Source organism: Hyla sarda, chromosome 8 (genome assembly GCF_029499605.1).
Source record: "Hyla sarda isolate aHylSar1 chromosome 8, aHylSar1.hap1, whole genome shotgun sequence".
In the NCBI taxonomy this organism is placed as follows: Eukaryota; Metazoa; Chordata; class Amphibia; order Anura; family Hylidae; genus Hyla; species Hyla sarda.
The window spans coordinates 185,060,796-185,088,393 of NC_079196.1; the positions used below are offsets into that span (position 1 = coordinate 185,060,796).

Sequence of the window (27,598 nt, forward strand, 5' to 3'; positions counted from 1 at the left end):
TGGACACAGCCCTCACATATCCATCTCTCGGACGTCCAGCCAAAACTACCCTTAGGAGTTGGTAACTATATCACTTTGTGAACTGTTCTAAATCACATGAGAACGGAGTGTACCGCACAAAAGTACACTATGTCGGTTTGCAATATATTGGGATAGCGGTAGAACGTAATTCACATGCTATATTTAAAAATTTTGAATATATGCTTTGTATTCAAATATCATACCTCCCCACAAGGGCCCTGTGGTAGGAGGCATTTATGTATTAGATTTGCATTATTTATTTTATGTCTTATTTGTAATATTTTTTATATTAAATTTGTACATCATTTAAAGTGAAGCACAGTCCGATTTATTTATTTTTTCTGTAATTCCATCATCATGTACCATTTTATGGTATTAGTCTAGAGGCATTTGGTACCCCCCCCTTTTTTTCCTTATATATAATTTACAAATCTGTTTAACTTTCTGGAGCCAGTTGATATATATAAAAAAAAAGTTTTCCTGGATAACCCCTTTAAGTTCTATTAAAGGGCACTGGACTTTTCCTTTTTAGGATATATTCACACGTACAGTATCCTGCAAATATTTAACGCGCAGGATTTGAAGCTGCAGATTAAAAGCTGTGTTCTGTCATTTTATTTACATTGAAATCTGCAGCTTCAAATCCTGTGCATCAAATATGTGCAGGATACTGTACAAGTACATACACCCTAATGACGTAATACCATCTATATGGCATATCCACAGGCTGTACTATAATAAAGGAAACAAACTGGATGATATGCCCTAACTGCCTTAGAGAGGAACACTAAGTTTTAAAGGGGTACTCCGCTGCTCAGTGTTGTGAACAAACTGTTCCGAACGCTGGAGCCAAGAGCTTGTGATGTCATAGCCCCGCCCCTCATTACGTCATGCCCCGACCTCCTCAATGAAAGTCTATGGGAGGGGCATGTCACACCCCCTCCCATAGACTTGCATTGAGGTGGCGGGGCGTGACATAATGAGGGGGCAGGGCTATAACATCACGAGCTCTTGGCTCCAGCGTTCGGAACAGTTTGTTCACAACACTGAGCAGCGTAGTACCCCTTTAATACAGCATTTAAGGACGGTATAATATGACCCTTACACCCAAGAAGTTTGGCGACCCCTGCTCTAGAATGTAATTCACCCTTTAAAAGTAGAGGAAATAAAAGATAAATAAAAAGTTTTATTCTCTACCCCCCTGCAAAAAGATTTTATTTACAGTAAGAAAATCTGTATAAATTATTCTCCAAATATTATTAAAAATGTTCAGTCTGCTTTATTTTCTTTATTGTACGCTAAGGTAACGGAGCCTTCTGTAGTGCTGGTATCAGATGGTCCCTCCGAAACTTCTGCACCATCAGAGCTTGGCCCGGATCCATCTTCCCGCTTTGAGCAGTGCATTTTGTGCCAGAAGACTTCCAGAAGCGGTTACCAGCTCTTTGATTTTGTCGGCCATTGTTCCGGCCTCCTGGGCTTTCTTCTCATACAGTACCTGCAGTTGTTGCTTGTGGTCCTCCAGGGCTTTGTTGTGTTGTTCCAGTTTCTGTACTTTAAGGTCTTCTGCATCTTTTCTAGCTTCTGAAATATGTTCTGCCAGCTGATCCTGAGCCTTGTATAAAACCTCAATTTCAGCTCGGAGTCTCTGGATCTCTCATCCTAAGTAAGAAACCTTGTCCTCAAGGTAGTGCATGGGGCAGGAGGCTGGTGGATCTGCAGCAGTGGAAGGCAGGGTGGCATATTTTAGAATAAATCTCAGAAGGTTTGAAACCGTGATCTGCTCATCTTCAGGATACTTTACACTATTTTCTTTCCTGTAAACACATAAGGGTATGGATATAAATCATATGGTAAGTTATGGAGTACAGGAATAAAGAACTGGATAATGCCAATTTACACCATCACTAGGGGGTCTTCATTCTAGCCCACAGTGTTTCTACGGTGGGGCACAGGTCTCTCAGGAGCTTGGCTGCTATATGCCATCTGCAGGCTCCGGCTCTAACTAACAGGAGCTGATTTCACACAAAGTATTTGTCACCAAAACCAGGAGTGGAACTATAATAGAAAGATTAGCACCCTTTCCCATGTTTTGGACCCACTTTTGGTTTTGCCTAAAACACTAAAAATACTGTGTGTGAACCCAGCCTTGTAGAAAATACTCCTCACAGCCATGAGTACATCAACAGGAACTAGAAAACACTCATACAGGGTGTTTCCCAAACGCGGTCCTCAAGACCCCCCAACAGGTGATGTTTTCTGGATTTCATTAGTCTTTCACAGGTGATATAACTGGTGATGCCCGATTCACTGACCAGAATCACCTGTGAAAGAAAATCCAGAAAACATGACATGTTGGGGGGTCTTGAGGACCACGTATGGGAAACATTGGTTTAAATAGAAATTTCACCTCTATTACCACTAAATAGAACTGCTGTCAAGTGCTTCCTGATGAGATTATTTCGTAAAGGGGAACCCCATGGTTGAAGCTGGTCCTTAAAGCCAGATACAGTGGTGAAGAAAAATGGCTGCTAATCAGTGAAAGGTCCCACAATCAGTTTATAGTAATGGAACCTTTAAAGGAGTACTCCGGCGCTTAGACATCTTATCCCCGCAGCTGGGAACCCCCATGATCTTGCACGCCGCACCCCGGTTTAAAGTCAGTCCCCAGAGCGTGTTCGTTCCGGGCCTGATTACTGTCGATCACAACGCAAGCCTATGGGCGGGGGCGTGACAGCTGTCACTGTGATCGACAGTAATCAGACCCGGAGCGAACACGCTCCGGGGACTGATTTTAAATGGGGTGCGGCGGCAAGATCACGGGGGTCCCCAGTCCTTTGGATAGGGGATAAGATGTCTAAGCGCCGGAGTACCCCTTTAAGCCACGGAGTTTAAATATTAAGAGCACTACCAGGGCTTGTCTTACATAACCAGTAAAAATGGAAGTTTAAATGAAGTCCCCCCCCAGAAATGTAATTCTCTGCTCTGTTGCGAATGTAAATAGTTGGTCAATGAGAAAATGAATCACATTACTATTAACCGTTTAGCTTCTAAACTATCAGATTACATTTCAGTGTTGAACGAATAGAGAGACGGGTCCACAGAGGAGATTCTGTACAATTCGGAAAGGAACTTCTTATCGTTGGCTTTATACCGGAATTAGAACACTGCACAGGTTTTGGTGAATCTCCCTCAGAGGAGAAAAAAGTGGAGCAGTTGCCCATAGCAACCAAGCAGATCTGATTGGTTGCTATGGGGAACTGCTCCACTTTTCCTCTACACATTTTAATAAATCTCCCCTATCAGCTGCACTATTTACCTGATATAAAAAAAAAAAAAAACACAAACATTTCTGGTCATTCATTGTGTAATGGACTACACATCATTCGGGGTTCCCCAGCACCATAACACTGACGACTAGAGATGAGCGAACTTACAGTAAATTCGATTCGTCGCAAAGTTCTCGGCTCGGCAGTTGATGACTTATCCTGCGTAAATTAGTTCAGCTTTCCGGTGCTCCGGTGGGCTGGAAAAGGTGGATACAGTCCTAGGAGACTCTTTTCTAGGAATGTATCCACCTTTTCCAGCCTAGCGGAGCACCGGAAAGCTGAACTAATTTACGCAGGGTAAGTCATCAACTGCCGAGCCGAGAAGTTTGTGACGAATCGAATTTACTGCAAGTTCGCTCATCTCTACTGATGACAATTCTAAGCACTCAATGTTTATTTGAATAGGGGATTATAGCTGTAGGCATTTCTCATATTTTACTGAGGGAAGCTATGGCAACATGTTCTGCTTGTGTATTTATAGTATAGAGCAGTGGTCGCCAACCTGGGGACCTCCAGATGGTGCAAAACTACAACTCCCAGCATGCCCGGACAGCCGTTGGCTGTCCGGGCATGCTGGGAGTTGTAGTTTTGCACCATCTGGAGGTCCGCAGGTTGGAGACCACTGGTTTTGCAAAGCTTTACAGTGAAGCCATTCTGGTTATTAGTAGAAATACCCGCCATCTACCATGCTTCCTCTTTGTGCGATGCCACACTAAGTCATCTGCACACAGTTTATCTTGATATGGAAAGTAGGAGAGTCCCCGAATCCAGGGGGACCGCAGTGACACGGATGTGTATCCATGGAAACCTAGTCGGAGCGTTCCACTTATTACTTTTTTAATCTCGTGCGGCTCACTGGAAAATCGTGTGTAGCAGAGAGGGCAGTATAACACTGTGCTAATGGATTAGTCCACTTCTATGACCGGATACATCTGCTTACATAGGACAGGTTTATGTTACTTCTAAGAAAAATGTTAAATCAAAACCCAGTGTACATGCACCAATATTTGGCCCCTGTGCTCTAGCTCAGAGGAAAGGCAAGGGGGACATGTAAAATGCTGGATGCCACAAACCTGTAAGGAACAAACCAGCTCAAGCTGCTGAGACCTATGGGGATGATAAGGATTCAGTGACCATCTTATGTGATCGAAAACAAATACTGAAAATCCACTGGCTCACAAATGAATAGCAGCAGATCGATGGGTAACTGCTAGAGCGGTAATATCAATTAGGTTGGCCCAACCCTACAGTCAATGATTAAAGTCAGGCTGAAAAAGGACACCAGAAACAGCCAAAACAACCCTAAAGGGGGTAAGGGGTCCTCAATAGACACAACTCAAACCCCTGGGCTGAAGCCCAACGTTACCGACACCCCTAAAATGTAACTTATTACAATCATTAAAATAAACGTCCCTTGTGCAAAAATAAAAACTAATACCATGATGGTGCTATAACAGAGAACACCACGTAATTGAAGGGTACACAGGCCTTTGTGATGGCGCATCATATGGTGTACTGCAGCTGTCTTGCCACCCTCAACATGTTTTGCCATAAAAATGGCGTTGTCAAGAGGCTGATATTTGGCAATGGCTGCCAGTGGTGGTCCACGATGCTTTTTATAAGTATCCTCCATGACCTCATCATCAATCGCCCAGCACTTACAATCCTAGGTATTTTTATAATCGGATAAACCTCTCTGCCAATCACATATCTAATAGCCTATTAACTACCGGGTCAAGTCCAGTCCACTTACCAATCATAACAGATGAGAGAAAATATTTTTAAATGGGCACTCTCATTAAAACTAATTGTTGCTATTGCACTTCTTATGGTAAATAGAAAACTTCATTTTTTTTAAACAAAGTATATTAGAAATATTTTTTATGTTTTATTTTTGCTTAAAAAAAAGCTCAAGAGCACATTTTCGCCCATTTCATACACAGACTTTGGACCGAAATCCAAACACAGAAAGTGTAGCCTGGAGTGCTGAGTGGGGTGTGTCCAGCCTCATCCAATCATAGCTTCTCTCACACTTAGCTGCCATATGCTGTTGGTTGGACACCCCCCTCAGCACTCCAGGCTGCACTTTCTGTGTTTGGGCTTCGGTCCAAAGTCTGTGTATGAGATGGGGGAAAATGTGCTCTTGAGCTTTTTTAAGCACAAATTAAACATAGAAAACTTCATTTTTTTAAACAAAGTATATTAGAAATATTTTTTTATTTAAGGAGTGCAATAGCAAAAATTTGTTTTAATGAGTGCCCATTTCATTGTTCGTCCATGACCCTCTTAAAGTGCAGCGCACAGTCATTCTAATGCGCCACGCTTGCGCACTGGTCAAACTAACGGACTTCCACATAAATCCTCCCTGAGGCTCTGTCTGCACATGTCCTATCCAGGGCCGGCCTTAGGTGATCAAGCGCACTGTGCGAGCTAACCTTGATCCCCACTTTAGGTTGGCAGTACAGTTCCCCCCACATTAGGTTGGCAGTACAGTTCCCCCCACATTAGGTTGGCAGTACAGTTCCCCCCACATTAGGTTGGCAGTACAGTTCCCCCCACATTAGGTTGGCAGTACAGTTCCCCCCACATTAGGTTGGCAGTACAGTTCCCCCCACATTAGGTTGGCAGTACAGTTCCCCCCACATTAGGTTGGCAGTACAGTTCCCCCCACATTAGGTTGGCAGTACAGTTCCCCCACATTAGGTTGGCAGTACAGTTCCCCCACATTAGGTGCAATATAGTCCCCCACATTAGGTGCAATATAGTCCCCCACATTAGGTAGTAACAGGTTCCCCACATTAGGTAGTAACAGGTTCCCCACATTAGGTAGTAGCAGGTTCCCCACATTAGGTAGTAGCAGGTTCCCCACATTAGGTAGTAGCAGGTTCCCCACATTAGGTAGAAGCAGGTTCCCCACATTAGGTAGAAGCAGGTTCCCCACATTAGGTAGAAGCAGGTTCCCCACATTAGGTAGAAGCAGGTTCCCCACATTAGGTAGAAGCAGGTTCCCCACATTAGGTAGAAGCAGGTTTCCCACATTAGGTAGAAGCAGGTTCCCCACATTAGGTAGTAGCAGGTCCCCCCCCCCCCCCCCACGGACACCCACACATTCACGCACAGACAGACACCCACACATGCACGCACACACAGACACACTTACCTGTCCTGCACTTCTCTCCGTCGTCGGCCTGACGAGTGACATCACTGACGTCCTCCTGTGCGGGTCTGCAGAGGCACGTCACATGCGCGACATCCCTCTTCAGACTCGGGCCGGCCAGCCAACCGGAGACGCGGAGGAGGGCGGGGTAAGTGAAACCTCCCTGTGTAATGAAGAAAACTGTGCCCTGAAGCAGAATGTGACCCTCCGCATAGGGACACAGTTGAGGGAGGGTAGTGGGAATGGAATGAGAGGGAGCGGCATGCAAAGCAGAAAACTGTGTCCCTGTGCGGAGGGTCACATTCCACTTCAGGGCGCAGTATTCTTCATTACACCGGCATTTAGCGCTGCTAGCCCGAAGCAGCGCTAAATGTCTGAAGAAGTTACCTGCACTGCGCCCGGACTGCACGTTGGGCAATACAAATTACATATGCCTGGTGCGAGCTGTGTCGGCCGCCCGGCGCCCCTGTTGCTATGGCGCCCTGTGCGGTCGCACAGCTCGCACACCCCTAAGGCCAGCCCTGGTCCTATCTACCCTACCACTGGGCATGTTAGGACTTGGACACCAGAGCTCACTACCTAGTTACTCAATGTTATAATGGTAAATAAGTATATGTATTACTATCAATAACTGGCTGTAACTGCAATGATTATGCTAAGTATATAGTTATGTAGGGCAATATACAGTATATTGCATCTAAGCAGAACATCTAGCAAAGTAGATACTGGGGAAAATATAAAAATGTCATATTGTAAGTTGAATAAAGCAAAAAGTACAACCCAAAGCAAAGGCAAACCCCTCATTGATCATTAAATATTGCAACAGTCTCCGCCTAAGCTCTTTACCGACAGAGTTTCGGGCACGTGCACTTGGCAACATAGATAAAGTTTCTGGTGCCACAGTTCATAAATTGGCGTATCTGGTACTGACTTATCTACAGGATTCTCTTTAGACTTCGGTACATACCGACAAAAAGAACAATGGCCACATGGATATGACCCTGTCGTTCTGTTGTGTATGTAGAAGGCTATGTACCAACGTGCCTCTCAAACTATAACCTATAGGGGAGTACCTAGACTAGGTCTCTTGCCCATCACTGGAAGCAGATCATCTCTGGCAAGGAGATGCCAGTGTCTGCACATAATGGCAATTACTGCACCCATCATAGGTGCCAATGCATCTCACTTTTCTCTCAACATTCTTAGTATTAGCCGGTGATCAGAGAATACTCCTATCACTACTGCACGCTCCATGAAATGCCGTTTTCAAATGCTTACAGGGATAACCACATTGGTGAAACCTATGGTATAGATTGTTGCACTCCCTTTTGAATCTATCTTCTTCGTTTACGGCGAAACATGTTGAGGGTGGCAAGACAGTATACATTTTAAACGTATTAAAAGTTATATTTTAGGGGTGGGCATCATAGGGGTGTCAGTGACTCCAGGCCTTGACCCAGGGGGTTTGAGTTGTGTGTGAAAAGGACACCACAGATGCAGCCTTTGATAGGTTATTATGGAAATGTAATGCTGGACACCACAGATGCACAGCCAGATCAGGTGCCAGACAGTATATTAGAAAATGCAAGTACCCCTTGTGAAGCCATTTCTAGGGGTCTGTAAACCTTTTTACTGTGAGGAAACAGAGTTGCAAAGGAGAGTCACTTGTGTGGACCTTTAGTTACACTCTCCGTGTTCATATGTTGCAGTTGGGTTCCAGTTAAGTGGTGAAATGTCTACACTTAAGTCATAATTTTAGAAACTGTTACTGTGACACAACAGTCATGTGTGAACACAGCCTCAGGAGATTTACCATACATCCTGCACATTCATACCCAGCTCAACACGTTCATTTGCAAATGTCTTTGTGGTTTTGACACTGTAGATATTTATTCTTGTAACTTAAGAGTGTTATATAAGCAGTTCCAAAAAGCTCTGAACAGAATTAGACACTGTTTTCAAAGCTCCGAGCAAATATAAAGAATGCCACCCATAGTTTAAACCACAGTGTCTACCCCCTCCCAGCCCATAGAGTTTGAATATCTTCAACCTACATATTAAAAAGAAGTAAATTATAAATCTCACATTGTTCCCGCCATGAGGGCAGAAATTTTCTCTTGTCGAAGCGGTTGACATATTAACCCCAACACGGTCTTCAAAGCTGATCTGGGCCTGCTAAGACCCAGCATGCTCTTCTGCTCCGTGACACCCAGCAGCCACATGCACGCAGGAAACATAATGGCTGCTTCCTGAACTGCATACGTGGCACTTAACATGCACATGTATACAGCAACAGGGAAGGCAGGGGTGGCACTAAACCTTCACATTTGAGAGTCTGCTGTCAGACCAGCTGGATGTTTTTAGTTGTTCAGCAGTCTGTTAGTTCATGGCTTTAACTGGGGTAGCTTTCCACTAGCCTCCTTGTAGTCATTTGCCTGTTTCTTATGACAGTAAGCCCAAAAACCTGACTGATGCATCAGTTCTTCCTAGCAATGCGCTTTTTCCATGGGGTTTACTCATTTACTCAGGGAACAACAGACCTCTATTGTCATAATTGGTGGAGTTTCCAGTAGTCTGACATTCACCGCCAGTTATACCCCAATATACATGGATTAACACTGCTGTAAACTAAGAAACAACCCCATGAATGTCATAGGTACATTATAAAGTTTTCTATATGTTGCTAGTAGGGTGTTCTAGTAATTAATACAAAAACAACATTAAAATATGTCAACGCTTTTGTCACAAAAACACACAACAATATGAGGGAAGAGGGGTCAGTAAACTTACCACTTACCTATTCTGAGGAAAGAACATAATAGTGGGGACACGTTCCACCATAAACTCCCAAGGGAGATCATTCTGTGCAATATTTATTCTGGAAAAAATGGCAAGTGAGAGATTATTCTACCAACATTTTACTTTATATCTCTTACACAATTGTATTCACTACTCCACTCCCCATAAGCCGAGGGCAAAAAGAATGAACAAGCTTATGACAGGCTATTCTGTCACGTGCACTGGAATCCCACTGCATCCAAACAATCACAGGTGAAATTCAGTGATATAGTATTAAGAAAGGGTTTTTGTCATTACTTAAATTTGGGTTCTGCTTTAACTTCAGATTTAGTGCTATATGGCTCGAGTTTGGTAAATAGGTTTTTAATATTTCGGGCAGAAATTTTTACCAAAGGGAAACCAGGACATGCAGCCACACAGGTCAACACTTGTGGTTATTAGATTTGAATCCTGTCATTTAGTCAGAACATAATATTTATTATTAGTAGTATTAGAATAATACTAATTCTTACTAATAATTAACACTGAAAAAGGGACAACCAAAATTGCTGCACTTCCTACTGTCACTTTAAAAAAAAAAAAAAAAATGATGACCGCTACATCTGAAAAATGTCAAATATCCTTAAGTAAAATACTAACTTTTTAGCTGCTTTAAACTTCTGTGGATATGGGCAATTTTTATTTTTTTAAGGCAGATAATCACTTTTATACCTTGTTCCTTTTACTGAGATGAATAATAACCCTAGAGTAGATTGTATCGTAAACAACCGAGGTATACATGGGTCGTGTGGATGTACTTGTAAATGAATTCAAGCATGAATAAATGGGTGACTTCTTGAATGCAAATGGGTGACTGAGCGCTACAGTTTTCAATATGGCTGCCTTTGGATTAAACTTTATGCCTTGTGTTACAGTTGGAGGAGCAGCTCTGGAGCAAAACCGACGGCCATACTACAGGAGCAAAACCGACGGCCATACTACAGGAGCAAAACCGACGGCCATACTACAGGAGCAAAACCGACGGCCATACTACAGGAGCAAAACCGACGGCCATACTACAGGAGCAAAACCGACGGCCATACTACAGGAGCAAAACCGACGGCCATACTACAGGAGCAAAACCGACGGCCATACTACAGGAGCAAAACCGACGGCCATACTACAGGAGCAAAACCGACGGCCATACTACAGGAGCAAAACCGACGGCCATACTACAGGAGCAAAACCGACGGCCATACTACAGGAGCAAAACCGACGGCCATACTACAGGAGCAAAACCGACGGCCATACTACAGGAGCAAAACCGACGGCCATACTACAGGAGCAAAACCGACGGCCATACTACAGGAGCAAAACCGACGGCCATACTACAGGAGCAAAACCGACGGCCATACTACAGGAGCAAAACCGACGGCCATACTACAGGAGCAAAACCGACGGCCATACTACAGGAGCAAAACCGACGGCCATACTACAGGAGCAAAACCGACGGCCATACTACAGGAGCAAAACCGACGGCCATACTACAGGAGCAAAACCGACGGCCATACTACAGGAGCAAAACCGACGGCCATACTACAGGAGCAAAACCGACAGCCATACTACAGGAGCAAAACCGACGGCCATACTACAGGAGCAAAACCGACGGCCATACTACAGGAGCAAAACCGACGGCCATTCTACAGGAGCAAAACCGACGGCCATTCTACAGGAGCAAAACCGACGGCCATTCTACAGGAGCAAAACCGACGGCCATTCTACAGGAGCAAAACCGACGGCCATTCTACAGGAGCAAAACCGACGGCCATTCTACAGGAGCAAAACCGACGGCCATTCTACAGGAGCAAAACTGACGGCCATACTACAGGAGCAAAACTGACGGCCATACTACAGGAGCAAAACTGACGGCCATACTACAGGAGCAAAACTGACGGCCATACTACAGGAGCAAAACTGATGGCCATACTACAGGAGCAAAACTGATGGCCATACTACAGGAGCAAAACTGACGGCCATACTACAGGAGCAAAACTGACGGCCATACTACAGGTGCAAAACTGAATAGGCAAATATTGTGGGTAGGGCTGGGCAGTATGGCCAAATATGTGTATCACGGTATTTTTGTAACTTATGGGGGTTCCACAGTATATCGGTATTTCCACCCCCCCAAAAAAAATTTACATTATTAGCCCAGCTCTCTGCTGTCCCCATCAGGGTACTACTCACGTCACCCACAAGCGCTGCCTCTTCGTCCTCCCGTTTGTTGCGGCCGCCTGCGCTGACACACTATACTGTATTCCTATGCCCGGGCTGCAAAAGGTAAACAAAAATAGACTAACGCATGTTCCGACGTCGGCCTTACGCTGGGGACGTGAACGTCGGACAGCCATCAGCCTATCACCGGCCGAAGAGATGTTCTGCCTAGGCTGGTGATAGGCTGAGCCCACTGTCATGTAAGAAGCCGGCTTGTTACATGACAGTGCGCTCAACCTGTCACCGGCCAAGGCGGAACATCGATGCGGCTGGCGATAGGCTGACGGCTATCCGACGTTCCATTCCCTAGGAAGCAAGTCCAGACTGATGGAGAAGGTGAGTTTAAGTTTATTTTGTTTACCTTTTGCCGCTCGGGCATAGGGATACAGTATAGAGCAGTGGTCTTCAACCTGCAAACCTCCAGATGTTGCAAAACTACAACTCCCAGCATGCCTGGACAGCCAACAGCTGGTATAGAAGGTCAGCGCCGGCGACCACAACAAACAGGAGGACAAGGAGGGCAGCGCTTGCGGGTGACATGTGAGTAGTACCCCGATGGGGACAGCGCAGCGCTCACGGGTCACGGGTCACATATGATTAGTTGCCCGATTAGTTGCGGTATGGGTTAAAATTCATATTGTGCAGCACAAAAATGTGTGTATTCGGTATGAACCGGTATACCACCCAGCCCTAATTGTGGGTATAAAAAGGCATGTCCACATATTTTAAAACAGAAAACTTTGTTGTAGTGAAATAACAGGCAGAGAGGGAAGCCTTGCTGTAGGGAATAGTTCTACTGCCCAAGGGACTAATAATCTCACTATATCTGATCCTTGTAATTTATAGAAAGCATCTAATATATTACACACTGGGTAATTGAAATCTAACGGTGAGCTTTGTAATCTACAATAGCAACTAAAATCCTGAGTGTGTGAACCTGCCCTAATAGTGGCTAACCCTGGTCCGGTTACCAATAACCATTTACAGCATAATCTTATTTTTTCAAGGCATTCTAAATGATGAAAGTAGAACTATTGGTTGCTATGAGCAACAAAAACAGTTTTCTGCTGGCTTTTTTTAAAATCAGAGAGTCCGTTTAATTACCAAGTATGGGAACGGCCACGTGTCATTCATATTAAAAGACGTATGCACATCTTACAACATTTATAACATAACTACAGGAAAAAAACGATGATTAAGCTCACGCTTATTAGCCGTAATTGTTGAGAGAAGGTGGTCCCCTTACTCCTGGTCACTACACTTTGCATACAGCGCACCAGATAAGTAGCCACACTTCCTAAAGGCCATCTTTAAGGAGGACTATGGAAGTTACAGACTGGGCTACAGAGCAAAAAAAAAAAAAAAACTGTATGAAAGGCGCAGGAGCTGGAAAGTGGCGAACAGGAGTCCTCACACCTCATCTCAACAGACAAGGGTCACAGGACACCTATCAGGCATTGATTGCATATCCTGTATATGCCAGGAATGCCTAAGGGGAACCTGTCACACTGAAAACGCAGGCTTCATGTTCTAGAGCAGGAGGAGCTGAGCAGACTGATTATGTGTATATATATATATATATATATATATATATATATATATATACACACACACACACACAATATATCATACATCATGTCAGTCACGTAGGTGGTCCTACTCAGTGATTGACAGCTACACATGTCTAAGTGTTCATATAGGGATAAAAGTCAATAACTGGTGATGCTCAAACACAGAAGAAAGGTCAAGGTCAGTTAATAGTAGAGATGAGTGAAGTTACAGTGATTCGATTAGTCACAAACTTCTCGGCTCGGCAGTTGATGACTTTTCCTGCTTAAATTAGTTCAGTTTTCAGGTGCTCCGGTGGGCTGGAAAAGGTGGATACAGTCCTACGAGAGAGTCTCCAGCCCACCGGAGCACCTGAAAGCTGAACTCATTTATGCAGGCTAAAGTCAGCAAACGCCGAGACGTTCGTGACAAATCGAATCACTGTAACTTCGCTCATCTCTAGTAAATAGCTGGTGGGCATTTCCTGCCTGTCAAGTTAGGACCAGAAAACTGAGCTCCAGGGACCCAGGCACCGTCATAATGGCAATGAGGTGGGATCAGACTGTCCCACTGAACATACTACTGGATGTTAGCTACTACTTTGTAACAAGCTTTAGATAAGTAGATTTATACATGGTTTTGTGGGCAAATAAGCGTATCTTGTATTTTCTTCATTTAAATTAGTTAATTTGCCCTTTGGAGTCCAATGGGCTGTCCTAACAGTTTGTATTACTAAATGAAGGAAAGCTGCTAGTTGGAACTGCCCACTGGACTCAAACCCTAAATGAGCAGGGATTTCAGTCAGTAAGTTACAAATATAAAATCTGAACAGCTCCTCCTGCTCTATAACAGGATGCCAGTAGAATAACCAGCATTGTGGTGACAAGTTCCCATTAAGCCATCTTGACCAGTAAAATTGGAGTTTCCTTACATTTTCTAAAAAGATGCAAAAGTATACACCCAGATGTATGAATAGAGACCATATCTCTGGCATCAAGAACAATAAAGAGTCATTTGATAGCTATGTAGGACTGGAAAAATAGCCACAAATTAGGCTACGTCTATCAATACTAACAACTGGCCTTGTTGTCCATAGAAACCAATCAGAGCACGCTGTATATTTTTTAACCAGTTTACCACATTCCTTTCTCGTTCCAGTTTTTATTTTTTTAAAAATTTCTTGCACCTGGGATAAACATATCTAAGCCTGAGTTACAGGGAGAATATGTCCTTCTGACTGCGCTGCGGAGGTAAGGGGCATCTTCTGGTGATCATGTGATTGCTGTGCCAGAAACAAGAAGAGTCACGGGCACATCTTGAGCTATTCAGCGTCATGTATACAGCAATCAGGATGGCAAAAGGGGTAACAGTCCCTCTCTATGTGGAGTTTGGGTGTCCCCGACAGCTGACTCCTCTCCTGCAGTTTACATGTAACTCCATACTCTGTAAAAGGATGTTCAGAAATGTCCTTGCAAAGTCATAAGTGGACTGTCTTGATGTTTAAAGGGGTACTCCGGTGAAAACCTTTTTTCTTTTAAATCAACTAAATCTTTTAAGTTAAACATATTTGTAAATTACTTCTATTAAAAAAATCTTAATCCTTCCAGTACTTATTAGCTGCTGAATGCTACAGAGGAAATTCCTTTCTTTTTGGAACACTGATGACATCACGAGCACAGTGCTCTCTGCTGACATCTCTGTCCATTTTAGCAACCATGAATAGCAGATGTATGCTAAGGGCAGCATGGTGGCTCAGTGGTTAGCACTGCTGCCTTACAGTGCTGGGGACTTGGGTTCAATTCCCACTAAGGACAACAATAAATAAAGCGTTATTATAATAACGTCAGCAGAGAGAACTGTGCTCGTGATGTCATCAGAGAGCATTCCAAAAAGAAAAGAATTTTCTCTGTAGTATTCAGCAGCTAATAAGTACAGAAAGGATTAAGATTTTTTTAAAAGAAGTAATTTACAAATGTGTTTAACTTTCTGCCACCAGTTGATTTAAAAGGAAAAAGGTTTTCACCGGAGTACCCCGGGCAAAAATATTTTCTCTCCTATCCAAAGAATAGGGGGCAGCACCTGCATTCTATGCGGGTGTTGAATCTTCAGTTTCGGAAACCTCTGGGTTTCCGGGACTGGGGATGTGACATCACACCACACCCCCTCCATTCATGTCTATAGACATAGAATGCAGGTGCTGCAGGGAGATCACAGGGGGGTCTCAGCAGCAGGCCCCCTGCGATCAGACACCTTATCCCCTATCCTTTCGATAGGGGATAAAATGTTTTTGCCCAGAATACCCCTTTAATGTAGTCTAGTGGTCTGCTATGGACAAAAAAGGCCAGTTTTAATTTTGATATTTTTTCAACAGTGTTGGTGCATCAACAAGGCTACAAAACCGAACTGCACAGTTAGGTGCCCATCTTCCTGCAAATATCACCAATATCATTGCCAGGCTTGTTTATGTGACAGTACTATCTTACCTAGCTACAATGAGACTGTCTGTAGCCAATAGCTGCGTGAGTCGGATAAAAATATGATTCAGAGTGGCACAAAAACCACACCAGGTTGTATAGAACAGCAACAAAACATCCTGTCAAAGAGACAATTGTGGTTATACACGATGTCACGAGTCGAGATGAATACACATATGACCCCTTACAGTTTATAAAGTCTAGATGTTATTTGAAAGACTTGGAAATCATTTTTGAATGTAGCTAGTTTCTGGTTGGCCTGTTTTATACATGACACGTACTGCCCAACATAGAAGACTGCTATGATTGTAGTCCCACCAACCGCTAGCTGACAGCATTCCTTTCATGACCTCATTGCTGGCACCAGAATCTGTGAATGTGTCGCACAGAAACGCTGCCAGCCAGAGTACAGGAGAGCTGTAGAAAATCAGGTTATTATGTAAAGAATGCAGAAGATAAGCCCGGCATTATGCACGTTATACTGAAGCTAGAGGGGCACTGCTGCATATACAACACATACAATGACCACACAGGCAGAAAACACAAACCTTTCTGCTGTCTAACACAACACGATGAAAAGTGCTAGTTGTTACTTCTGTGATGAGTAGTGGTCTTAAGGTGGTCAGTGCGGGCTCACTGGCTAGATGCCTCCGCAGTGGACTGTAAACTCTGCTGAAGTTCTGGATAAAGACCTCTGAAAGGATATGATCATAGTTTTGTGACATTATAATATCTGTTTAGCATGCAATTTCCAATCCAAGTTAGGTGGCCCAAACTACTACATGGGGTCACAGAGGTTAGCCAATCTACTATATGGGGGCACAGAGGTGGGCCTAACTACTATATGGGGGCATAAACTGCTATATGCGTTCCACAACTGTTAGATGGAAGAATTCTGATACATTAAAAAGGAAAACTGTCACATATTTTCTCCCGCACTATCCACAGTACTGGTGGATAGTGCAGGAGACGCTGATTAAAACGAGCCCTACCTTACCAGGATCCGCCCAGCCGTTCGCCCGCAATCGTAGTTTTATTATATGTGTATATCTTGCTGTAACTAGCACGGGCGGGGCTTCTGAACAGACGTCAGCGCCGCTTATGAATATTCATCCCCCCTCCCTCCAGTTAGGAGCGGTGAAGAGAGGGAGAGAGCTGGAGGGATGAATATTCATAAGCGGCACTGACGTCCGTGCCAGTTAACCTGCAGAAGCCCCGCCCGTGCCAGTTACAGCAAGATATACACATAGAATAAAACTACAATTGTGGGCGAGGGGCCGGGCAGATCCGGGTAAAGTAGGGCTCATTTTAATCAGTGTCTATCCACCAGTACTGTGGAGAGTGCAGGAGAAAATATCTGACATTTTTCCTTTAAGGGAGTTATGACCCCATGAAGTTTAGGAACCTCTACTCTCAGAGATAACTATAAATAAAACATGTCTCAAACAGTTATGTAAAAAATTGGATATCTATAGTGCCATTTCTAAATACAAGACATTGGCTGTAAAGAGATTATGGAGTGAATGTTAAAGGTGGACGCATTTATTACCTTTACTGTCACTTTACTTGTAGTGCTTTGTCTTGGTATCCTTTATTTTCTCCTTATTGTTTACCTTCAGTGTATTCAATGTATGTATTTAAGGGTATATTTACAAAATGTATGTTATACAAGAATTCTCATGCTTACGTCTTATCGGAATAGGTGTTAAATCTGCATGTAATATGTGTCCTATTGCTTTCAATGGGAACCTGCACTGTAAATCACACAGTGACTTGCAGCAGGCATATTCCCCTTTACACAGAATGAGTGACATGTTACTCTGTACATGCTGAAAGTGTGTCAGGTAGCCAGAACTCAATGAATGGGGCTAATCCCTGTCCAAAACCACAGCAAAATCCTCACCACAGTCAGAAATAACTGGCAAACATCCAAGGGTACATCTTAGATTTCTGCTCATAGTCTCTAGATATTAGGCTGTGTTGCAGTGTATGTCTGGGTGGTGAGTTGTGACTGGGGAGATTAAACATATATCACTTATGTATGCTACTTTACAGGCACACAGCGGCATCTGTTGTCCATAAACTCCCATGTTAACCAATGAATACCATAAGGTCCCCCCCCCCCCCCTCTTTTTTTTTTTTTTTTTTTTACTAGATTCCTTTGCATAGAAAAGTGAAGTCTACTATGCCATTGAATACATGAGGAGGAAAAAATATGCCAATATATATTTTAGCTCAGTGGAGGTCAACAGAATATTATTTTGGCCTCTATATGCTGAATAGCAGAAAAGGATTGCAGTAACACATGTTTTGCTATTCACATGTTTATTCCCTTTGTGTGTATTGGAACTAAACCAAAAAAGGGAGGAAAAAAAAAAAAGCAAATTGGACATAATGTCACCAAACTCCAAAAAATGGGCTGGACAAAATTATTGGCACCCTTTCAAAATTGTGGATAAATTAGATTGTTTCAAGCATGTGATGCTCCTTTAAACTCACCTGGGGCAAGTAACAAGTGTGGGCAATATAAAAACCACACCTGAAAGTATATAAAAAGGAGAGAAGTTCACTTAGTCTTTGCATTGTGTTTCTGTTTGTGCCACACTAAGCATTGACAACAGAAAGAGGAGAATAGAACTGTCTGATGAATTGAGAACCAAAATTGTGGGTAAAATATCAACAAATCTCAAGGTTACAAGTCCATCTCCAGAGATCTAGATTTGCCTTTGTCCACAGTGCGCAACATTATCAAGAAGTTTGAAACCCATGGCACTGTAGCTAATCTCCCTGGGCATGGACAGAAGAGAAAAATTGATGAAAGGTATCAACGCAGGATAGTCCATATGATGGATAAGCAGCCCCAAACAAGTTCCAAATATATTCAAGCTGTCCTGCAGGCTCAGGGAGCATCAGTATCAGCATGAACTATCTGTCAACATTTAAATGAAATTAAATGCTATGGCAGGAGACCCAGGAGGACCCCACTGCTGACACAGACATAAAAAAGCAAGACTACATTTTGCCAAAAATGAACTTGAGTAAGCCAAAATCCTTCTGGGAAAAAGTCTTGTGGACAGATGAGGCCAAGATAGAGCTTTTTGGTAGAGCACATCATTCTACTGTTTAGCGAAAATGGAATGAGGCCTACAAAGAAAAGAACACAGTACCTACAGTGAAATATGGTGGAGGTCAATGATGTTTTGGGGTTGTTTTGCTGCCTCTGGCAATGGGTGCATGGAATGTGTGCAAGGCATCATGAAATCTGAGGAATACCAATGGATTCTGGGTCTCACTGTACAGCCCTGTGTCAGAAAGCTGGGTTTGCGGCCAAGATCTAGGGTCTTCCAGCAGGACTATGACCCCAAACATACGTCAAAAAGCACCCAGGAATGGATAGCAACAAAGCGCTGGAGAGTTCTGAAGTGGCAGCAATGAGTCCAGATCTAAATCTCATTGAACACCTGTGGAGAGATCTTAAAATTGCTGTTGGGAAAAGGCGCCTTCCAATAAGAGACCAGGAGCAGTTTGCAAAGGAAGAGTGGTCCAACATTCCGGCTGAGAGGTGTAAGAAGCTTCATGATGGTTATAGGAAGCGACTGATTTCAGTTACTTTTCCAAAGGGTGAGCAACCAAATATTAGGTTAAGAGTGCCAATAATTTTGTCCGGACCATTTTTGGAGTTTGGTGTGACATTATGTCCAATTAGCTTTTTTCCCCCCTCACTTTTTTGGTTTAGTTCCAATACACACAAAGGGAATAAACATGTGTATAGCAAAACATGTGTTACTGCAATCCTTTTCTGTGAGAAATACTTCATTTTCTAGAAAAATTTCAGGGGTGCCAAAGTTTACTACCATGACTGTATATACTGGGAGCCTTCCTGATACATACATCAAATGTGCACAAAGGCATTTTAAATAAATTTAAATACAGTCTTGATGTCTTTAGCTGTCTAGGTATCCAATTTATTTGGGTATATATCTTATTTTTGTTAAATCTATTAAGAGTTATATATTATACAGTTCCGGATTTTCAGTAATCGTGTGACATCCTTAGCTTTGTCTAAATACAGAGGTAGTAATGTAAGCTGAATGATCTAAGAGTAATGACCAGTGTTACACATTTAAGCATACCTAATGTAGGCCCGATGAGAGGCTGGCTCTGGTCTATGATATAATGGATCTCCTCTTTCAGGTCAATGATAGCAGCAAATATTTTCTCCTGACTGGAAGCTCCCAGTCTCTCTGCATATAACCAGGATAAATTGGAATCCAGAAGATACATATTTAAGGTCTTGTTGGTCCTGCACCTGAGGCCAGTGATACTGTCATTGTTTAAATGATAGCTGGAAGAGATTTGTCCCTTCTCCTCAATATGAGGCACTATATGTGACAAATTCCCATTGGGGACCTTCCCTTGGGAAGATAGCACAAAAGACACATTGTCTTGGTAGAAGTTGGAAGCAATTAATCCTCTGCTTACCGTCTGACAACATGCAGTATAGAAGAAATAGGGACTGTAAGAGCCGAGAAAGTTGCTGCATTCTCTCACAGTCGACATAAAGTTCAGGAAGAATTGTTCTTTGAGGTAGAAAGACTCTAAGGCTGTACTGATGTCCAGAAAGTTGCAGCGTGGTCCAGAGACTGTGCTCAGGGAGGCGCCACTGCTCCGATTCACACACAGCTCACACACATTTTGGACCCTGGACAGGAGATGCCACTGAGGAAGGACAATGGTGTTACAACAAGAAAATTGCTTTAAAGCTCTGAGTGATGGGGAGTCCAGATCTCCCTGCTCCTGAGGTTTAGCATAGGGGCTTTCAGTGCAGCTGTTGTACTTCAGGGCAACTTCCATGATCTGTAATACAGACATTACAAAACATGCTGAAAAGGAAAGTATTTATTGCAGTTGTCAAATGGGTAGGAGGGGTGAAGATTCCTAATAGAGTGCGACTATATGGCTGCATCTGTGACCAGTGTTCCTGTGAAGGTTTTCTTCTATAATCCAACACTATGGTCCAGATTTATCAAACCGTGTGAGAGAAAAACTCGAGTGATCTTTCTACAGCAACCAATCACAGCTCAGCTAACTGGCTCTGGTAAAGTGAAAGCTGAGCTGTGATTGGTTGCTGGAGGAAATCTCTCCACTTTTTCTCTGACACAGTTTGATAAATCTGGGCCATATATCTGTGAAAAGTCAATACAGATTGAATTACTAATTAAACTAACTAAACTAGTGCGCAATAAATGGAAAACGTAAAGATCCTCAAAAGGATCCTCAAAAGGATCCTCAATACCAACCATTTAAATGTCTGACAGGTCCTAAGGACGCTCCAGAAGTTTCAGCAATGGTAGTATGGGAACATAATAGATGAGGCAACATGAGAAATATTTATAGTATAAACAATATACATGGCCTGATGATCTACAGGACTGCTGCCACACATCCGCCATGATGTACCAGGCTGACCTGAAGTTGTCTGCAGCAACACAACCATGTTGGTGCAAACCTTCTCGTTCAGCCTGCAGTTTTCTGTCTGTGATTTTTGCTAAACAATCACAGCCAGCAGTCCAATTGTCCCCATTAACATACAAGTAACTCTGCAGGGACTTAAAAGGAATCTGTCAGCTGAATTTGCAGGTAAGAGCTGCAGACACTGTTGTATAGCTGTTGGGGTATAAAAGCAAACAACCTTTCCTGGAGATAATGGTGGTTGCCAAAAAATCTACTTTTTTTCTCAGCCAAGTGTCAAGGAGGCAGAGCTAAGTTGTTCAAGTGCTGCAGCCTGCCACGCCTTCGTTAACCTCCTTCTCAAAGGCGTGGCAGGCTGCAGAACTTGAACAACTTAGCCAGGCTGTGGCACTTGGGCAAACATGCACAGCCACTTGGCTGAGAGATAAAAAGGAGGAGAAGTTTGGCAACCACCATCAGCTATGGGAGAGGTACAGTTAGCCTATATACCTCATCAACTATCAACAACAGTGTCTTGTAGCTCTTACCAGCAAACACAGCTGACAGTTTCCCTTTAAGGTACCAACATTGAGAGAATAGGTTTTAAACCTGCGTGTCTACCAGTAACTACTGAGTATGGCTTCTTTTCTGTGTCATTTCCAATTTTCTGTAATTTTTTGTAACATTAGTGCAGGGACAAGACATTGATGATCCTTGACATGGGTTACAAACCTGCATATTTTGGCTAAGGTATCAATAAAATACCACAAGTTTATCATGACAAATTTTTTCAGGACGCAGTCTAGACTAGGATGCTCGGGGGTGCCCAGGGTGCTAGTGTTTTGTGTGGTGCACACTGAAAGTGCTGGGAAATCTACCTAATTGTAAAGTATTGATATATCAAGAGAAATAACATTTACAGAAATGTTTAAGCCATGGGGGGGAAAAAAAAAAAAAAATAATAATAATTATATTATATAATAATAATAATAATAATAATAAGATACATCTTTGGAACAATTGAAATTTTTTAAAAATGTCTCCCTATTTTACGGCCAAAAATTTTCATCTGTGCTATTTTTTCATACATAATAGGTCAGGGCAAAAGAAATCCCAATTGCCAGAGATACATAATAACTCCACCAATAATGAAAGCCATGACAATGGAGAGAGCAGAGGCTTAGTACATCTACATCACACTGGATAAATTAAAACATGCAGCAACAGTTGTTTCTCAACCAAATCATACATCCCACTTTTATGGCTTAAGTGCACATTATGTATTTAAAAGAAAAAGAAAATAATGAGGTGAGGGGTGACAACTACAGACAGCACTCATGCCATGTGCTCAGACACTCACATGAGCCGATAAACACGTTGTGTAACATCGCTGTTCATGATGCTTCAAAGCTAACAAAGGATTTTGCAACCCTAACAAAATACCTCGCGCTCCTCTGGAAACAAAGGCAAGTTGTTTGTAATCGGGTCACAAAACGCCCTATTGGAGACACGTCTAAGTCCATCACCTCAAGTCCAGCTATATTATTGGATATATGGATAATTTTTATTGCAGTAACTGGGGTTAGACAGATTTTCATACTACATGTACTAAGGCCTTGGTCACAAATCTTTGCACTTCAAAAAGGGTTTACATTAAAAGCAAGCTACCTGCTAATAAACTCATCCCCCAAAATAGGGCTTAAAAAAACTCTGGTTACCAGCTGATAGGAGGTTGGTCACCAATGGGAATTTCAGGAAAAAATAAATAAATAAAAAATAAAAAAAAACAACAACATATTCCCTTATACATAGGTGTCTAATTATGGTGGGAAGGGGTGGTGGATTTTGACCCTCTGGGTGTCTTGAGAATGGGGCCTGAAGGGCACCCTACCAGAGATGTTATCTTTAAGACAACTCTTTAAAAAATATGAAGACACTATTATACAAGTCACACTAAATCAGCACAGTTGTACAGACTTTTAAATATCAATAAATCATGTCTGGGTATTGGCATAAAGAGGTTTTAGCAGCACTACTGAAACATAAGGAATTATTACCAACCTCATCCAGGAGTTGCTGCTCCTCAGCTAGAGGGTTAAATGGAATGAACATGAAGAGAGCGGGGCCTTTCTTCAGCTCATTGTTCAGCAGAAGACTTTTGCCCCCATGAGGGCGTATCCAGTGCAGCAGGGTCTCCCGATTATCTAATGCCCACTTGCAGATATTTGCAGCTGTGAAATTCATTTCATGATTAGGGTATACCTGGCAGGAAAGACGACAAGAGGTCCTGATATAATGGATGAGGTACCGTGCCAAACAGAGCAAGTCAGCAACAAGAAGTTACACTTGACACTCAGAATACAAAGAAGTACAGTAGGACAGATAAAAGGGAGTAACAACAGAAGTTATCATTAGAGATGAGCGAACTTACAGTAAATTTGATTCGTCACGAACTTCTCGGCTCGGCAGTTGATGACTTTTCCTGCATAAATTAGTTCAGCTTTCCGATGCGCTGGAAAATGTGGATACAGTCCTAGGAGACTCTTTCCTAGGAATGTATCCACCTTTTCCAGCCCACCAGAGCACCTGAAGGCTGAACTAATTGACGCAGGATAAGTCATCAACTGTCGAGCCGAGAAGTTAATGACAAATCGAATTTACTGTAAATTCGCTCATCTCTAATCCTGATCTTTGAGATAGGACACATGTCCAAAATATGCTGCTGCCTTTGACAGCCTAAAGGAAATGAATTTTTGTCTGAAAAACACTGGCTTCACCTGCACTAAACCAAATACAAGAGGTTATAGCGAGGTATTACAATGTAACCAGATTACAATGAGGCATCACTTACCCGATCTGGGGTCTAGTGCCGAAGATTGCTAATCTGGAAATGGCCTTCCTTGTGCAATGGTGGTGGGACTCTGCATACCCAGCATCCTAGCCTCCATCCCCTTTGCCCCAATATGCTCACTAATCTTATGAATTTACAAGGGACCCTGTCACCAATGAGAGTGCGAGGCTGACTGGCAAATCACTGCAGAGTGGATGCAGGTCCCGCCTCCATTACACAGCCGGCAATTTCCAGATTAGCAATGTCTGCTAATACAACATGCATCTCTAGAACCAGAACACAGATTCGGTAAGTGATACCTCATTTTAATCCGGTTCAGCCACACTATAACCCTGTGTATTGGGTTAAGTGTGGGTGAAGCCGCTGTCAATTTCCCTTTAAAACAATATGACTTTAGAAGAGAGCTGTTTATAAGAACACACAGCTTTTATTATTGATCCCATGATCCCATACTTACTAGAGAGGAATTGACGTTTCTATGCAAATAAACACTTCCTGGGCTGCTCAGAGAGATTTCCTTTGCGAGTGCTTGACAGGTGATTACTCCAAATCGTATAGTATCTATATAATCTGTAGAGAAAGTAACAATATAGTAAAAATAATAGATTATATCCTTCCAATATATCCAGTCCAGTTTGTTAATATCTCCTATCCAAACGTGATTAATTCCATTTTCTTTCAGTTTTGTGTCATGTAATGGAAATTCAATGAGAAACAGGGTTTGAAAAATGGCTTACAAAAATTGAACAGCATTGTTCTAGCATGATCTAGAGGTTTCCTCTGCTAGAGTCATTCACATAATTCCTAATGCAAAATCTGATCTGAAGGGGTATTCCAGCAATTATTCCCTATCCACAGGTCAGACCCCCCACAAGCTTCAGAATGCAGCCCTAGCTCTCCCATTGCATGAGTGGTGTGTGGGCAAACTAATGACACCCGAGAGTATACAAATTATATACAGTATGTTCTAAATTATGCTTACCATTTATGTAATGTTCTGTTATATATCATAATTTATATAAATTACTAGCCGAGTACCCGGCGTTGCCCGGTTTTCCTTCCTAATCCTTGTTGGTGAGGAAAATAAACAAAGGAGGAAGCTTTTAACTTCATATCCCGTCCTCATATATTGTTGTCATATCCCAACCCCACATCCCGACCTCCCTTCCCAGTCCTCATATCTCGACGACCTACCTCATCCTCCTATCCTGAACCGTAATATGTGTACCAGGTATTGAAATCGCTCCAGCCGTACGGAAATTATTTGGGAACATACATTTCCCATTGATTTGCATGGGACTTTAAACAAAAACCCTGACCCTCACAAATGGGGGTAGTTAAGGGTTAAATTAACTATCCTATATTTTAAGTGGACATATAAGTAACATGTGACCAAGTATTATCGAAATATCTCCAGACGTTTGGAAGTTATGGAGTAACATATTTCCCATAGACTTGTATAGGACTTTAAACATAAGCCCCGCCCCTGGCAAATGGGGGTGAGTAAATGGTTAAATCACCTATCCTATGTTTGTTGTTGACATATAAGTAACATTTTCGCCAAGTTTCATGTTAATATCTTTAGCCGTTTGGAAGTTTTTGTGGAACATACACACGTTGAGTTTTATAGATATACTAGCTGAATACCCGGCGTTACCCGGTTTTTCCTTCCTAATCCTTGTTGGGGAGGAAAATAATCAAAGGAGGAAGCTTTTGACTTCGTATCCCGTCCTCCTATCCGGTCCTCATATCCCGACCATCCCGTCGTCCTATCCTGGTCGTCCTATCCCGTCCTCATATCCCGACCTGTAATCCGTTTACCAGGTATTGAAATATCTCCAGCTGTACGGAAGTTATGTGGGAACATACATTTCCCATTGATTTGCATGGGACTTTAAACAAAACCCCCAACCCTCACAAATGGGGGTAGTTAAGGGTTAAATTAACTATCCTATATTTTAAGTGGACATATAAGTAACATGTGACCAAGTATTATCGAAATATCTCCAGCCGTTTGGAAGTTATGGAGTAACATATTTCCCATAGACTTGTATAGAACTTTAAACATAAGCCCCGCCCCTGGCAAATGGGGGTAAGTAAGGGTTAAATCACCTAGCCTATGTTTGTTGTTGACATATAAGTAATGTGTGCCAAGTTTCATGTTAATATCTTTAGCCGTCCCCCCCCCCTCCTTGAGCACTTCCCTCTCTACTGTTAATACCTCTCCCTATACACCAAATAATTCTAATAGCATTTCCTGCTGCTCTATGACATTGTCTTCCTACCTTTAAGTCTTCTAAAATAACGATCCCTAAATCCCTTTCCTCAGATACTGAGGTTAGGACTGCATCACGTACTCTATACTGTGCCCTTGGGCTTTTAGGTCCAAGGTGCATTATCTTGCACTTATCCACATTAAATGTCAGTGTTAGGGGTTCTGACCATTTTTCTAGTTTACCTAAATCCTTTTTAATTTGATGTATCCCTTTAGGAACACAGTCCTGTTCATCTTTTTTGCCGACACAAAGATTTGTAACACCTTACCATAGAGACCGTCTGCAATATCACTGATAAAGATATTAAACAAAATGGGTCCCAGTACAGATCCCTGAGGACCCCACTGGTAACAAGACCTTGCTCTGAATATTTTCCATTGCCTACAACCCTCTGTCTGTCACTCAGCCACTGCCTAATCCATTCAACCATTCATCCATCAATTCATCATTTTTAAATAACATATTCCATACTCCATATTTTTTTTTATTAATACATTTATAAAATACTGTCTATTATGTGCAAACCCAGGAAAAGAAAGTGCAGCTCACAAAGGCTAAAGGGGGGTGCTAAGATTAACTGTGGGGCACTTAATATCCAAAAGTGCCTAAGGGTTCTGTAAAGTAGTCACAGTCCTCCAAGCACTTCCTAGTGGGATATTATGGATGAGAGGGTTGGGGGGGGGAAGGTAACTGACAAGCAATAAAACAATTTATTATTAAAAAAGATGCAAATAACGAAGAGCGTGGGGTAGTCTACAGGGCCCTTGTGGATACTATCCTAGTCCAACTAATGCTATAATTCGTACATATGCTGGATAAAGAATTAAATGCAGTAGTAGTAAGAAAAACAGCAACAACAATGATAAATGCAAAAATTAGTCCATAAAAAATGTCCCACTAAGCCAATGCATCTAATACCACTAAAGTCTATAATTATAATCCAATATGGATCCAGTATGAGAATTAGTTCATTGTGGCTACTATGTAGCTAGTATATAGACTGTGGTTAAATAATAAGGTGCAACAATAAGAGCTATGCTCGAACATGTGTCCCTGTAAATGAAGATGTGAGCCGTTTGCAGAGCTATGCTCTGTTTGTACGTCAATTCCTGTTGGGAAATAATGTCTCGCTTTGGAGCTGTGCTCCATTGTCATTCTTATAAAATAGCAGTTATTGCAGAGCTATGCTCCAGTAGGGAAAGATAGTAGGGGACTATGTCCCACTCCCCCAATCCTGGTGGTGGCCGTCCGGATCCTGCAGAAGCAGGTCAGCTATCTGTCACAGCGAGCGCCCACGGTTTGGGAAGTTGACGATCTGCGATGGCAGTATCTCAGCAGTGGTGTGTGACGCACAGTGCGTCTCGGCAACGGCCTGTGATGATCGGCACAGTGTGGGAAACAGGCGCCTCATCTGCAGTGTGTTGTAGTGTAGTCTGTGGACT

The 27,598-nt window shown here is 42.7% G+C and overlaps 1 protein-coding gene across 1 annotated transcript in view; it reads right to left on the reverse strand.

The window, feature by feature from the left end:
- Window positions 1–1,066: 1,066 nt before the first annotated feature.
- Window positions 1,067–27,598, reverse strand: part of TXNDC11 (thioredoxin domain containing 11) — a 71,274-nt gene continuing 44,742 nt past the window's right edge. Inside the window, exons 6-12 of the mRNA XM_056534131.1 lie at window positions 24,338–24,450; window positions 23,091–23,291; window positions 19,712–20,435; window positions 16,127–16,272; window positions 15,588–15,697; window positions 9,302–9,382; window positions 1,067–1,835 (exon numbers count right to left, since the gene is read on the reverse strand). Coding sequence (XP_056390106.1) covers window positions 1,676–1,835; window positions 9,302–9,382; window positions 15,588–15,697; window positions 16,127–16,272; window positions 19,712–20,435; window positions 23,091–23,291; window positions 24,338–24,450 — 1,535 coding nt within the window. The 3' untranslated portion in view covers window positions 1,067–1,675. The remainder of the gene's footprint in view (window positions 1,836–9,301; window positions 9,383–15,587; window positions 15,698–16,126; window positions 16,273–19,711; window positions 20,436–23,090; window positions 23,292–24,337; window positions 24,451–27,598) is intronic.